At 41.2% G+C, this 13,070-nt stretch overlaps 1 protein-coding gene across 1 annotated transcript in view; it reads right to left on the bottom strand.

The window, feature by feature from the left end:
• Positions 1 to 4,120: 4,120 nt before the first annotated feature.
• Positions 4,121 to 13,070, bottom strand: part of LOC139611560 (GDNF family receptor alpha-2-like) — a 77,502-nt gene continuing 68,552 nt past the window's right edge. The window contains exons 8-9 of the mRNA XM_071466324.1: positions 10,266 to 10,313; positions 4,121 to 8,839 (exon numbers count right to left, since the gene is read on the bottom strand). Coding sequence (XP_071322425.1) covers positions 8,696 to 8,839; positions 10,266 to 10,313 — 192 coding nt within the window. The 3' untranslated portion in view covers positions 4,121 to 8,695. The remainder of the gene's footprint in view (positions 8,840 to 10,265; positions 10,314 to 13,070) is intronic.

The following is a 13,070-nucleotide window of genomic DNA, read 5'->3' as shown; positions in this document are numbered from 1 at the left end:
TGTAAAGGTTGAATAACCAATTTGTTTCAGTGGAATCACAGTAATCAGTGGATTTTCTCGTGGGGGTGAATTAAATCAACCTGAACAATATCAACCCTCTGATACGACCCAGAGGAGTACTGGTCCTTTGTCGCCATGGTTACCATAACAACAGTCATGGCCTGGTGAGGTTTAGGTAAAGATGGTGATTTGAGTTAAAAATAAGTACTTCCTCAATGTTAGACGATCTTTGTTGTCATGGTTACAATAATAACAACAAACGGTCATGGATCATAGAAACAACATAAACTGCTCCTGTCACATGGGAATCGAACACCGCTCTCCTGGGTCATATTCATCCATCCACCCCAACCTCCTCCTGACGTGGACTTTGTCGCTCTATAAACTACGTCACCGCACTTTTCCCTTTGCTCCTGTCATCATCACTACGACCACTAGATGTCGCCTAGCAACAAAACCTAACTGTGGGTCATAGTAACCTGCTGACAGACGACCTGTGGGCTGGTTTTTTACTGGTGGACAGTCTCAAACAGACCAACAGTGAACAGTCGGCGCTGAGCTCACCTTAGAGAGTCCAGAGTGGAGGAAGCTAGCGTAGCTTGTTAGCTTCAGTGTTGCCAGAATGGTCAAGTTTCTACTTAGGAAGAGTTTGACTTTTCACTGGTGTGTGCAGGTTATTACTCGACCTGTTCTTCAATAAATATTTAATACATGTGTATATGCACAGAATGGACTTACATACAGGATATATTGGGCCTTTTTTCAGACAATCACTGCGCCACCTCGCTGACAGACGTACAGTGACGTGTCCTAAATGTTGCATTTTAAATAAAGTTTCTTCAGTCAGTTCAGCTCACAAGGCCCCACAGAGTGTGATACTGGTAGTTTCAACAGGGATTTACTTATTTTAAATGATTTTGAAAGGCCTATTTGACACACACACACAGACACACACACACACACACACAATTAAATGTGTGAAAGGCTGCAGGGCTCAGAGAGTCACTATGTGAGTCAGTGCAGATCTTTACCAGCGACGGCTCACTTTCCACACACATTTAAACTTCATTATTCTGTTTGGAGGCGGGTTGTTCGTTGGGTGTGTCGGCTCTCGTTAACCGCAGCCTTGACTTCCTCCCTGCAGCTTTGCCCGCGCTCACCTAACCTCATCTGGTGGCTGATTATGGCTTCCTCCCTGGACCCTCTCCAGCCCCTGTGTCCTGATGGAGACAAGCTGGAGCAGTGACACTGTCGCTGCGAGCCCAGCTGACATGAATCATTACAGTAAATGTCCCACACAGTTAGACTCTTACCTTGTTCACCGCTTACCTGCTCTGTGCTGCAGGGGAGGAGGGGGGGGTCTCTCTCCTGCTGGTAGTTGACGTCTGAACTTACCAATGACTCTGAGAATAGATAGATCAGTAGATTGAATAATTTAAAGTCATTTAAAAGCTAAAAGGAGAATCACAGCATCACTGATCCAGGTTTCTCTCTGTCCCTTGTCTTTTGAAAACTGGTCTGCACCGTGTGTTTGTGTGTGTGTGTGTGTGTGTGTGTGTGTGTGTGTGACACAGTGTTTCTCACTCTCGTAGTGAATAAGAACAAACTCAGTGAGACTGTGAACAAGATACGATGCTGCTCTGTGATTGGCCCTCACATCAGTGACCATCAGGACCAAGTCACAGGCGTCCAGAGCAGAGGGATCCTTCATACCACCGCTTCCCAACCTTTTCCAACTCATGACCCAGTTGAAAATTTCAAAATGTTGGTGACCCACATCTGACAGTGAAACAATATGGAGGCCAAATAATGTCAAATAAGAGCACTTTGTATTTTAATGGTAAGGACTGAAGCTTCAGGACTGAACTGAAAGAAGGAGGAAAGGAAACAGTCTCCAGTCCATTACAGATAAGTAGATAAAAGGAGAAAATAATATAACATCTGGACAATTTGTAAAAAATAAATCAAGGTACAGATAGAAATTTTTTTTTTAAACATAAGCGGATACAGAGCAGTTTTCCTCCAGCTCCTTCCTGCTGGAGTAGAAACAGTTAAAGACACAGTGAAGTAAAGTGAGTCATGAGAGAATAATAAGCGGGACAGACAAAGTGATGTGGAAAGGTGCAGGCAGATGGATCACATAAATGGAGATGTAAAGGAGGATGAAACAGATGTGACAGAGGGATTGGTGTGGAAACACAGGAAATGGAGATGGATGGATAAACTATGATTTCACACAACCTGCTATCATTGTCGTCTGAATCAAAGTAGGAGAATAAGTGCATGGATTAGGCTGAGGAGGAGATGTGAGGGAGTGACAGAGCCGTGTGAAATAGAGAAATAAAGCTGTAAAATGCAGACACACACACACACCCACACACACGTACGGTCAGTGGATTGTTTTATTCTGTGCATTTAATCGTCCTTTTGATGCCAGATTGTCAGAGCCGGTCCTGCCTGTCAGCACCTGTCTCTCTGATTCTCCACTAATCTTTCTGAGTGTGAGTCAGTGCGTAAATATACGCAGGTTTTAATCAGCTCTACAGTGTACCATCATCATCATCATCATCATCATCATCATCATCATCATCATCAGTATCAGCGACTCATCTCCTGGCTGCTCCACTAGAGTTATGAATCACTCAGAATTTATTCAGCGATCTCAAAACCCATATTCAACGGAAATGTCAGGTCAGAGGTCACATTTTAAAAAGCCTCTTACTCAGTTTTTTTCTGAGCACATTAAAGGAGCAGCGAGTCTCACTTAGAGAGTTAAACAATGCAGAGTGCTTCACCTGCAAGGCTGCAATATCCACAGTTCCCTCATTTTACAGCCTCGGTTTCATTTACTCACTGAAATCTCTGCAAACTGAATCTTCAGAGTCCAGCTGCAGAGGACAGAGGTGGTGTCTGGGTCGCTGTCAGGAATTACACTGCAGAAAATAAACACATGAAAATAATAACAATAATAATAATGTGTGCTATGGTTTATAGGCAGTATTCTTCTAAAAATATGTAATTGAACATAAATCAAAGATAAGACAATAAAGGACAGAAGGTCTCTCTCTCTCTCTCTCCCCTCTCCTCCCCCTCCCCCTCTTTCTATCTTCTCCTAAACCCAACCGGTCGAGGCAGACGGCCGCCCACCCCGAGCCCGGTTCTGTTGGAGGTTTCTTCCTGTTAAAAGGGAGTTTTTCCTCCCCCCTGTCGCCAAGCGCTTGCTCTTTGTGGGAACTGTTGGGTTTATTCTGTAACAAAGTAAGGTCTTGACCTTACCCTGTAAAGTGCCTTGAGATAATGTATATTATGATTTGGCGCTATACAAATAAAATTGAATTGAATTGAATTGAATTGAAGGTCTTTGTAATAAAGACACAAATACACTGTTCCTCTGTTGTAAAGTATTACTACAGATAAACCACATTGTTAATGGAGAATTCTAACTAATGCTTACTGCATTAAATTTCTATGATAATTATTTAGAAAGAATAATTTAGAAAGCTTGATAACTAATTCCATTATAATAAGAAGTTATTTGCAAGATCAGGTTCATGCTCCAGGCTCAAAAATGTTGCCAACATCTGACCCCATAACAATATGGAGGCCAAATGATGCCTTTCAGAGCACTTTTTATTTTTATTATAACAACTGGACTAAAAATAATGAAAGGAGCTTTTAATGTTTTTAAAGATCATTTAATTTCAAAACATTTAAAAGCATTAACTATACTTCTATATTTAGTTATTTTTGCTGAGGAAACTCAGACTTTGTGTCAGTCTCACTTCTGAAACCAAATCTGCAAACCTACGAAAACATGACACTCAATTTAAAAAATCAACTTAAAACATTTTTGTTTCTGAAAAAGGTAAAAGAAATCAGGACTGGTCTTACAGCTCTATGCTCCAAAAAAAAAAAAAAATTAAAAATTATATATAAAACTGAGGGAAAACCCAGGGCATGGAACCTCTCTGCACCAATGTTTCTGCTTTGAACCAAAGCTTGTGTTTATTTTTACCCCCCCCCCCCCTACACACACACACACACGCGCACACACACACACACACACACACACACACACACACACACACACACACACACACACACACACAAAGTCAACAACTGTTGTTACAGATGTTACTTTTATTTAGATCTCCAGACACATATTTCAGTTACACTGCTGTAGCTGTTAAAGTTTACAAATATATCAGCAAATTTACAATCTCTCTTTCGCCTTTCTCCTCCATCAATCTGCTCGTTTCTCACTTTCCCTCCTCATCATCACAACAAGACGTAAAGTGTGAAGCCCCACTAGCAGCCTGTAGATGTAGTCATGTTCATTAGCACAGAATAATGCCAATTATCTTTTGTTTAGAGTCTCAACAGTTGGGATTAAAAGTGTAAGGTTTGTCCTGAGGGTGGTGCTGGAGCAGTGGATCCTAACCTGGAGTCAGATTAAGATTAATGTTGTGATTCAGAGAAGAAGTGATTCACACACATGATTCTGCTTTAAGCAAAAATAAATGAGCTTTTCCTGATGTTTGGATTTTTGGAGTGTTTAATATAGTTGATCATAATAATTCAATTATGACTTTAAAATTTATATCTAATCAGAAACACCTCATAGATGTAAATGGTTGGATCCACTGTTACTCTCATCTACATAAACAACTGGTCACTGAATCTTTGTTTATATTTCTGTTTTCTTTTTGCTGATGATAACTTCTGTCTGTCACATAAATACTTTGGTGCTGCTTTTCATTGGAAATAAATCAGTTTCTCAGGTCACATCTCCAACATTAATTAGTGTTTTACTTGATGAAAATTAATTCAGTTTACAGTGAGACAACAACATCATTGGTTGGTGAGAGTGAATTCACTGCAGTATGGAAGTTTGATATTTCTGAAAGATAAACTGAAGATTTAGCCTGATGATTGCACAAGAGGGATAAACTTCAGTATTTGGATTTTACCTCAGGGGACCATGAGCTTCCACACCTGACTGATTTTAAGATACAGTGACTTGATGATAATTCTTCCTGGTGATGCTGGTGGAAAGGTCAGGGGATCAACAGGATCATTATTATTATTATTATCCTCTGGGGATCATGAATAGCTTCGTCTTTTTTAGCCCGATGGTGAAGCTAATAGGATCCCAAAAGAAAAGGCATCATCCACTGAAGAGCATGAATGAGTTCAGATATTTTCATGTTTCTGGAATGTCCTGCACACTGTCGATCACTTGTTCTCACGTTATTTCTGCAATAAAATACAAAATTTAGGTCTAATGATGGCACCAGAGTAAAGTAAGGGATCTCCATAAAGATTTGGATTCCTCCTCTGGGGACCATGAATATCAACAACTGATTGATTTTGAGGTTTCCTGCCATGAAAAGTGTCAAAAGTATCATTTGCTGTGATGGCGGTGCTTTCAAAAGCTCAGGATATTGACAGAATCATTAGGCTTCATCCTCCTGGGATCAGGAACATGTGATGTCCTGACTGCTGGTGGGGCGATGATAATAACTTGTAAGAAAGAACAGTAAATTAAGGCCACACCACAGAAACTGATCTGTCTTTCTCTTCCAGCTGATGGAGGACAGGAGGTGATGACCTCTGACCTGGTCTTACAGCACAACACACCTTTGTTCGTGATCCACTTCCTGGTAGCTTCTATGAAACATAAAAAATACCCCACAGAGTGGCCAGAGGTAAAGTACACACTGAAGAACCCACACACACACACACACACACACACACACACACACACACACAGGTTAAACACATTTATAGAAGCAAATCAAAGGACATAATTATTTGAACATTATAAACAGAACTGAATTGGTTGTGAAATGAAATCACTACTGAAAACTTAATGTGGACACCTACAGTAAATACAGCTGAATTAAAACACTGAAATATTTTATTTCATCTGGATTCATGGGGTCATTGTAATTTTTCAGAATGACAGAAACATTTAATTAAAATGTCAGCGAGCTTCACATTTACATCACATCTTTTACCCTGAATTGTGACAAAGAATTAAGCAAAATTTGGGCAAAATGGCTTCTTGAATTTCACCAAGCCAATCTGAGCAACTTCATGTTTTGCCATGACTTGAACCATCATATCTTCTTTATTTTACATTATCACATTAAACATGGGACACCACCGCTGTTTAAGGATGCACAGATCTGACCTGTGTTTCATTAATAAGCTGTATGACCGGAGTCATTCTTTTATGTATAAGGCAACATTAGGCTTGACTTCAGCAATGATTTCCTAACGTAAAAACCAAATGTAACTAATAAATACATTAATATAAATTAACTGAATTATTATCTATTATTAAAGTAATAAATAATCGTGAACAGAAAGTTGGTTAAAAACTCTGCCATCCCTTGAAACACTGGCTGGGCACGTAGAACTGAAATATCTCCAACCTGCTGGGGGGGGGGGGGGGGGGTATATATCTGTATGATTGATGTTTATTCAATCTGCAAACACAGGAAATCTTGATCATCATGTTTTAGTTTGGGTTTGTTGTTATGTCCTTCTACACATCTGCTCCATCACATGTGGAGGATCTCAAGGCTCCACTTTAGAGCCCATTTTGGTTTCCTTATACTCTTAATCTCCTATCACTGCTACGCTGACGACACTCTGCTACACCTCCATTAGAACCTGGAGATAACGACATTAATAATTCAGTCAGCTCTCTCCATGACTGCCTCCAGGATGTGAGACACCAATTAAAATAATTAAATGAAAGTAAGACTGAAGTGGTTTTGTTTGGTCCCTCCGACTCCACCACAGGTATAACACACCTCTGAGGACCCGTGACCCCTGACCTCCATGCTCAGGCTGAAAACCTTGATGTCATCATAAGAAACATGATCTGAAGGTTGTCCTCCATATGACATCAGCCAGTCCACCTTACTTCGTGCAGAACGCTGCAGCCGGACTGTTCACAGGTACCAGGAAGAGAGACAGCATCTCACCTGTACCTGCATCCCTGCACTGGGGACCAGTCAGGTACCAAATCAAGTTCTTTATTTGGTTCTAAAGCTTTACACAGTCTGGTGGCCCAGTATATCTGAGCTCCTCTTCCCCTCTCCATCCCCACACCTGTTCACCATTCGCTGTAGCAGCCCCAGAGCTTTGGAACAGTTTACCTCTTTTAATTAAGTCTTCCCCCTCCATGGTTATTTTAAAGGTTAAACTCAAAACCCTTCACTGCTTCCTGTCTGTCTCTGACTCTGGGGTAGTTAAGTCATCTCTTACGTTCTCTCCTTCCTTGTCTGTTACCATGTCAGGTTACTTCTTTGTATTTTATTGTGCAGCACTTTGGTCAACTCAGCTCACTTGTTTTTGAATGTGCTTTATAAATAAACTGATTTGATTTTGGCGGCGGATGATTCGCTGCTCTCCAAACTCCCATTTCAGTAAAATCAACCCAGAGCAGAGAAGGTGAAATACTTCAGTCCTGGTTGAAGTCGACATGAACAGTGTCAGCAGTGATGCACTTTCACAACCTGGTCTTCAGCTGTTTATAAGACTCAAATCCAGCGTTTCTCTGTTTCCACACATACCGTCGGCCTAAGACATCCATGCAGAAACACACACACACACACACTTCCCAGCACACTCACCCACATAAAGACAGACATACACACACTTGCGCTCACACAACTATACACTTACAGTATGTGAAATATACACTCTTCCACTGAGACTCCATTGGATGGACTTTTTTCATATTCCACATTAAATGAAGTTTTGTACAGAATGTCGACAACAAAATTAAGATAAAGACCCGCAAGAAGCACACTGGTGTACAGCATGAGTGTTTGTGTCTGTGTGGGGACCCTGTTTTCCCGCTAATGAGGTCTAAGGGGAGGGCGACAGTGTGTGTGTGTGTATGTGTGTGTGAGTGTGTGTGTGTGTGTGTGCGTGTGTGTTTGTGCTTCGTATGTATGTCATATAGATTTCTTGCCACTGGAGAGGTTCCAGGGCAGTGATAAATTGAACTGACAAACACCGTGGAAGGATCTGTCCCATCTGTCCATCCTGGAAATCCCGTCCTCCCTCGCTCTCTCTCTCTCTCTCTCACGCTGCTGACTTTAAGACTTGTTGTCCAAGTGTGTGTGTGTGTGTGTCATTGTTGTTGGGGTGTGTGTGTGGTTTTTGTGCTTGAGCAGTAAGTCCCTGTGTTTTTCAGCCTTGCTGTCTCACATCCAAGAAAGCTGGAGGGAGCAAGTCCGAGCCGGCTGCACAAAAAGCACAAACCCTCCAGACAGGGAGCACTGGACATGAAGTCACTGTGATCCAAACTCCCAAGTGTCTCTGTGTCTGCTTTTTTATTCACCGCCCTCTCTCTCACAGAATCCACAGTCCGGCGTCGTCTTTCTCCATTCTTCTTCTTCTTTGTGTATGTGGCAGAGAGAGATGGTTAATCTGAGCGTCCTCCAGAACACTTTCCCTCCTCGAAAGGCCGTTGTTGATGTTTGGACGTCTGTCGGTTGACATTTTCCCGTAGTGAAGGGCGCCAAGTCACATGACTTTCTCTGGGTCTTGCCATTTAGGAGTGTGTATATGTGTGTGTGCGCGAGTATGTGAGTGTGTGTGTGAGTGTGTGTGTGTGTGTGTATGTATGTGTATGTGTGTGTATGTGTGTGTGTGAGTTGTGAGTTCACATTTATGAGACGTAGAGTAGAAACACTGGCAGAACGGACACACACACAGTCACAGAGAGGTGGTGGAGGAGTGGAGCTGATTGCCGGCTGCTGCTCTTGGCCCCCGCGGAGTCCTGAGAGTCTATTGACCCCTGGGCCAGCAGAGCCTGGGGGGGGGGGGGTGATGGAGGAGAGCAAAGGAGAGGAACAGAAAAATGTAAGAAGAATTAATTCAATGATATAGACCAAATCAATTCTTCAAGCTGTAAGTTCTTACTTTAACCTCCCTGGTTAAAAAGCAGCATATAAATGGTTAATAAATAATTCTAACATCTGCTGACAAGACATATCATATACTTCAACATCTACACTAGGCCTCAGTAAATTGTCCCCCTTCATGCAAACACATCATATCTACACACAACCCACTGAAACAACAACTGATCCCAGGCTCCGTCACAAACCATCACCCCCCTGATGCTGCAGGTTCACCCTGTTTGAGTCCATGTCTACCACACTCATTATAAACAATGTGAAGATTATACAGATGACAAAAACAAAGGTTTGTGACTGATCAATAAATCTGAAAAAATACATTCAATTATAAATGTTATAATTTTTAAAAATCATTTTCACAGTTGCGTGTGATTACAGGAGGAAATGGAGGTTACATGTGCACAACATGAATACAGTCATAGCAGAAACTCCATGTAGGCCGTGAGTGTTTTATGTCAATAGGTTAATAAACCATGTGGTGAAGGGCGGTAGTTTTCCAGTGTGCTCTCTCTCTCTCTCTCTCTCTCTCTCTCTCTCTCTCTCTCTCTCTCTCTCTCTCTCTCTCTCTCTCTCTCTGAACAAGCTTGAACAAAAATCCCAACAGCATTTTTTTTGGAATTTCTACAGATAAAGCGATAATATTGTTATTGTGATACGAGATCAGAGATTGTTCAATATGTGTGAAAATACAAAATCTGTATAAAATCTTGGGGACAAAAGATTCTGACATATGTTCAGTTAAACTCGCTGTGAAGACGCCACACGTGTAATTTCCTGTTGGCTTAATGCATGTTGATAATTGTGTTGACTAACTGCTGAGTCAGTAAACTGAGGATCAGTTCGTATCGTGGGTTTGGGATTTTATCTTTTTAACTCCCTTGTATCTTTATCGATATTGTTTCATATAGTTTTTTAATTATGTTTAAGTTCACTTGAAAAGAACACGTGGGAAGTGTAAGAGCTGCATGTGGACTCTGCTCTCGATACAAATATCATTTTTAAACACTGGATCAGAGATGGATTCGCAGCTGTTATTCTGTACGGGTTAAATTACTGTGTACAGTTTCTCTGTTTTGAACTGATAATAATATTCTATCATGAAGACTTTTTGTTTTTTTGACATGATGATGGACCTGAACCTCACAGAAAAGAACTGAACCTGATTATCACCCGTGCATTGCCATCCAACACATGATTGCAGGGAAAACAATTTGTCGTCCCTCCCCATGAATGCATGCAATTTCAAAAACCTGTTACTTCCATAATTAGTTTTTAAAGCGTCAAAATACACAGAGGTGTGTAATCACAGCTCCTCACCTCCTCACACTCGTACTCATCAGAGGGGATGCACTTTTGGCCTCCATCCTGTAAAACAAGAACTCATTATGAAACAGCGTCAGGAACACAATCATGGCTCAGTTGCTTTATACCCCTCAGTCTGCCCACTCCCACTCAGCTCATTAACTCTGATTCATTAAAGACAGAGTTTTTGTGACTCTTGCATTATAATTATAGGATGTTGTTCTAAAACAAACCTGCCATTCAGAAACACTGATCACAGTATTTGTCTGTGACTGGCTGACTATCTGTCCCTCCTCAGTCTGTGTTCAGTCGCAGCCAAACTACTGTCACATTTCAAAGTCCTCATTTACACAAGAATGCTCCAAAAGTGTCCTTGCTTTCCCAATTTTACCCAGGATGCTTTAGGAACTGACTGATAAAATAACAATAATGAATTTTATTAGATTTTCTAAACATAGATACAAGTGCTTTCCAAGGAAACAAAAAAGACAAAACAGAGACTAGACGTAGATTCCAGAAAAAACAACAAGTTGAGAGATAAAACCAGATTAAAGCTCTTGAACATTCACAAGGCTTCATTATAAAAGAATTCTGATTTAAAAGACAGACAGATGTAGCTCCTTTAATCTCAATAGACAGAGAGTTCAGAAGTTCAGGGGCTCTAACTGATGAAGTCCCACCACTTCCGTCCTGTCCAGCAACATTAAGGGACACACAGGCATGTGTGGAATCAGCAAACAGGTGAGATATTTGGGGGCGAAGCCCTTGAAAATTAGTAGTAAACAAAACCCAACAGGCAGCTGGTGTATGATGACTTATATATCAGTGCACTGGAATAATCTGGACATGAAAAATAAAACCATGTAAAACTTCAGATCAACAGGAGGAAAAAATGGTCTAATCTGAGAGATTTTCATGATGCCTGGCTTGATGTTGAACTGATCGGTCAGTATCACCTCTGACTGTTAATGTCAAGAAAAGGCAGGTCAAGTATTTGCTATCATCATGACAGGTAAGAAGATTAGTTAGACCAGAGTTGTTGGATTGAATTAAAACATACAGCTGTGTGTCATCTGCATAAACATCCTAGTTTCATATTAGCTGACTGAGGGGAGACACGTAAATCACAGACAACAGCGAGCCAAGAATGGACTAACACCACGATTACACGATAACTTACAGAGGAGCAAGAGTCTGCTAATAAAACAGAGGGTTCTGTTTTGAGAGATTAACAACTTAACAGTTTAAAGAGGTTTCTGGACGGATCCAGAGTTCTACAGTTCAAAGTCCCTGGTTCATCCAGAAAAAGTCTCATGAATTTTCTCAGTGCTGTTGACTGACAGTTCGCTCTCTCTCTCTCTCGGATGGACATGAATTCTCACAGTTGAATCATCAGTGCAACAAATGAACAGCTGTGTTTGAAGATAGCTGGATCCTTGATGAAAACTCCCGGGGAGCATCCAATCAACAAGCTTCAAATTCTGTTCCAAGCTCTGCTAATGGCTGAAACTACAGGCAGAGGATGATTTCAGTAACTATGGCAACGTGTTTTATACACAACTGCAATGATAAAACTACTGCTCTAATTTATTAACTCTGACTGGATTCTTCTCATAGCAACAGCAGCTAAGGCTCATGGGTATTGTAGTATTTAGAAATGACAGAAAAAAAAGATGATTTCTCAAAAGAAATCAAACCGGTGGTCAGAACACAAACCTGTATGATCATTACATTATCCAGTCCTGTGTCCCAACTTTGAGAAACACTGGGGATCATTAAAAGAACAAATTTAAATGGGAATTCAGAACGAGGAAACTCTCAGTTTCTCATTATTTTCTGAAGCGAGGATGAGAAGCAGTTCAGCAGGACTCACTGTCATTGAAATGCAGAGCAGTAACGTCAGCGTAAACAAAGATGCACACTTAACACTTGCTCGAAAACACGCACACTGCATCACTTATCTGAGTCTTCCATCAGCCTCTTTGTCGGCACTTCATTAGCATATCTCCTCCCGTTGCCTGGGTGGGAGAGCCAATCAGATCTTATCGCTCGACGAGAAAGAAGAAAACTCTTTTCAGTGGCAGGGAAATCATGGAGAGCAGCCTGCGTCTCGGATCATTATCATTTCCTCTGAAATATGCATGTGCAAATCCACAAATACCCATCCATGTGCACACACACAAGGCTGCTGAAGCGATCATTAAACCATGTGGATGAATCATTATCATATTGACGATTACTGCAGTAACCTCCTCTGACACTGGACGCCTCTGCAGGCCTGTTCTTTAAACTGACTGTTCAGCGTCGCTCACACAGAAATGATAGCTATATCCATGTGCTTTGGGAAATGATACAATTCAGAAAACAAATTCACAGTAGTATGCAGGAGGTAATATACAGCATCCAGAAGGACACTGTGCTCTGCTACATTACATGATTTTTCTCCATCGCTCACGCTTTAACATATCATATCTCTGCTTTTATCTGTTTCCTGTCTGTTTCTGTGTCAGCCTCACTTCATCTCTGCTGCTGTGTGACCATGGAGGTTCATATTTACTGGAAATGCTCACTCTCACATTCCTGATATTTAGAGATGGTTTGCTGACAGACGGCAGTTTGCAGGTGCTGCCATTATTGCTTCATGAAGCCACTGGAGGAGTGACGGATGAATTCTGCTTTTGTCGCAGTGGTTAAATTGTGAACATTTGTCGTTATAAAACAGTATTGTCTAACCCAGGGACTGTAAATTCACTCTGTCCCAGCCTATCAGTGGTCACCCCAAGGCTCTCTGCTCAGAATGCTGCTTTTCATCGTTTACAG

This window comes from Trachinotus anak, unplaced genomic scaffold (assembly GCF_046630095.1).
Source record: "Trachinotus anak isolate AG129_WGS33_773 ecotype Australia unplaced genomic scaffold, CSIRO_AGI_Tana_v1 ptg000028l, whole genome shotgun sequence".
NCBI lineage: Eukaryota > Metazoa > Chordata > Actinopteri > Carangiformes > Carangidae > Trachinotus > Trachinotus anak.
Note: the sequence above shows the minus strand (reverse complement) of the source record. Positions and strands in the feature narration are given on the sequence as shown.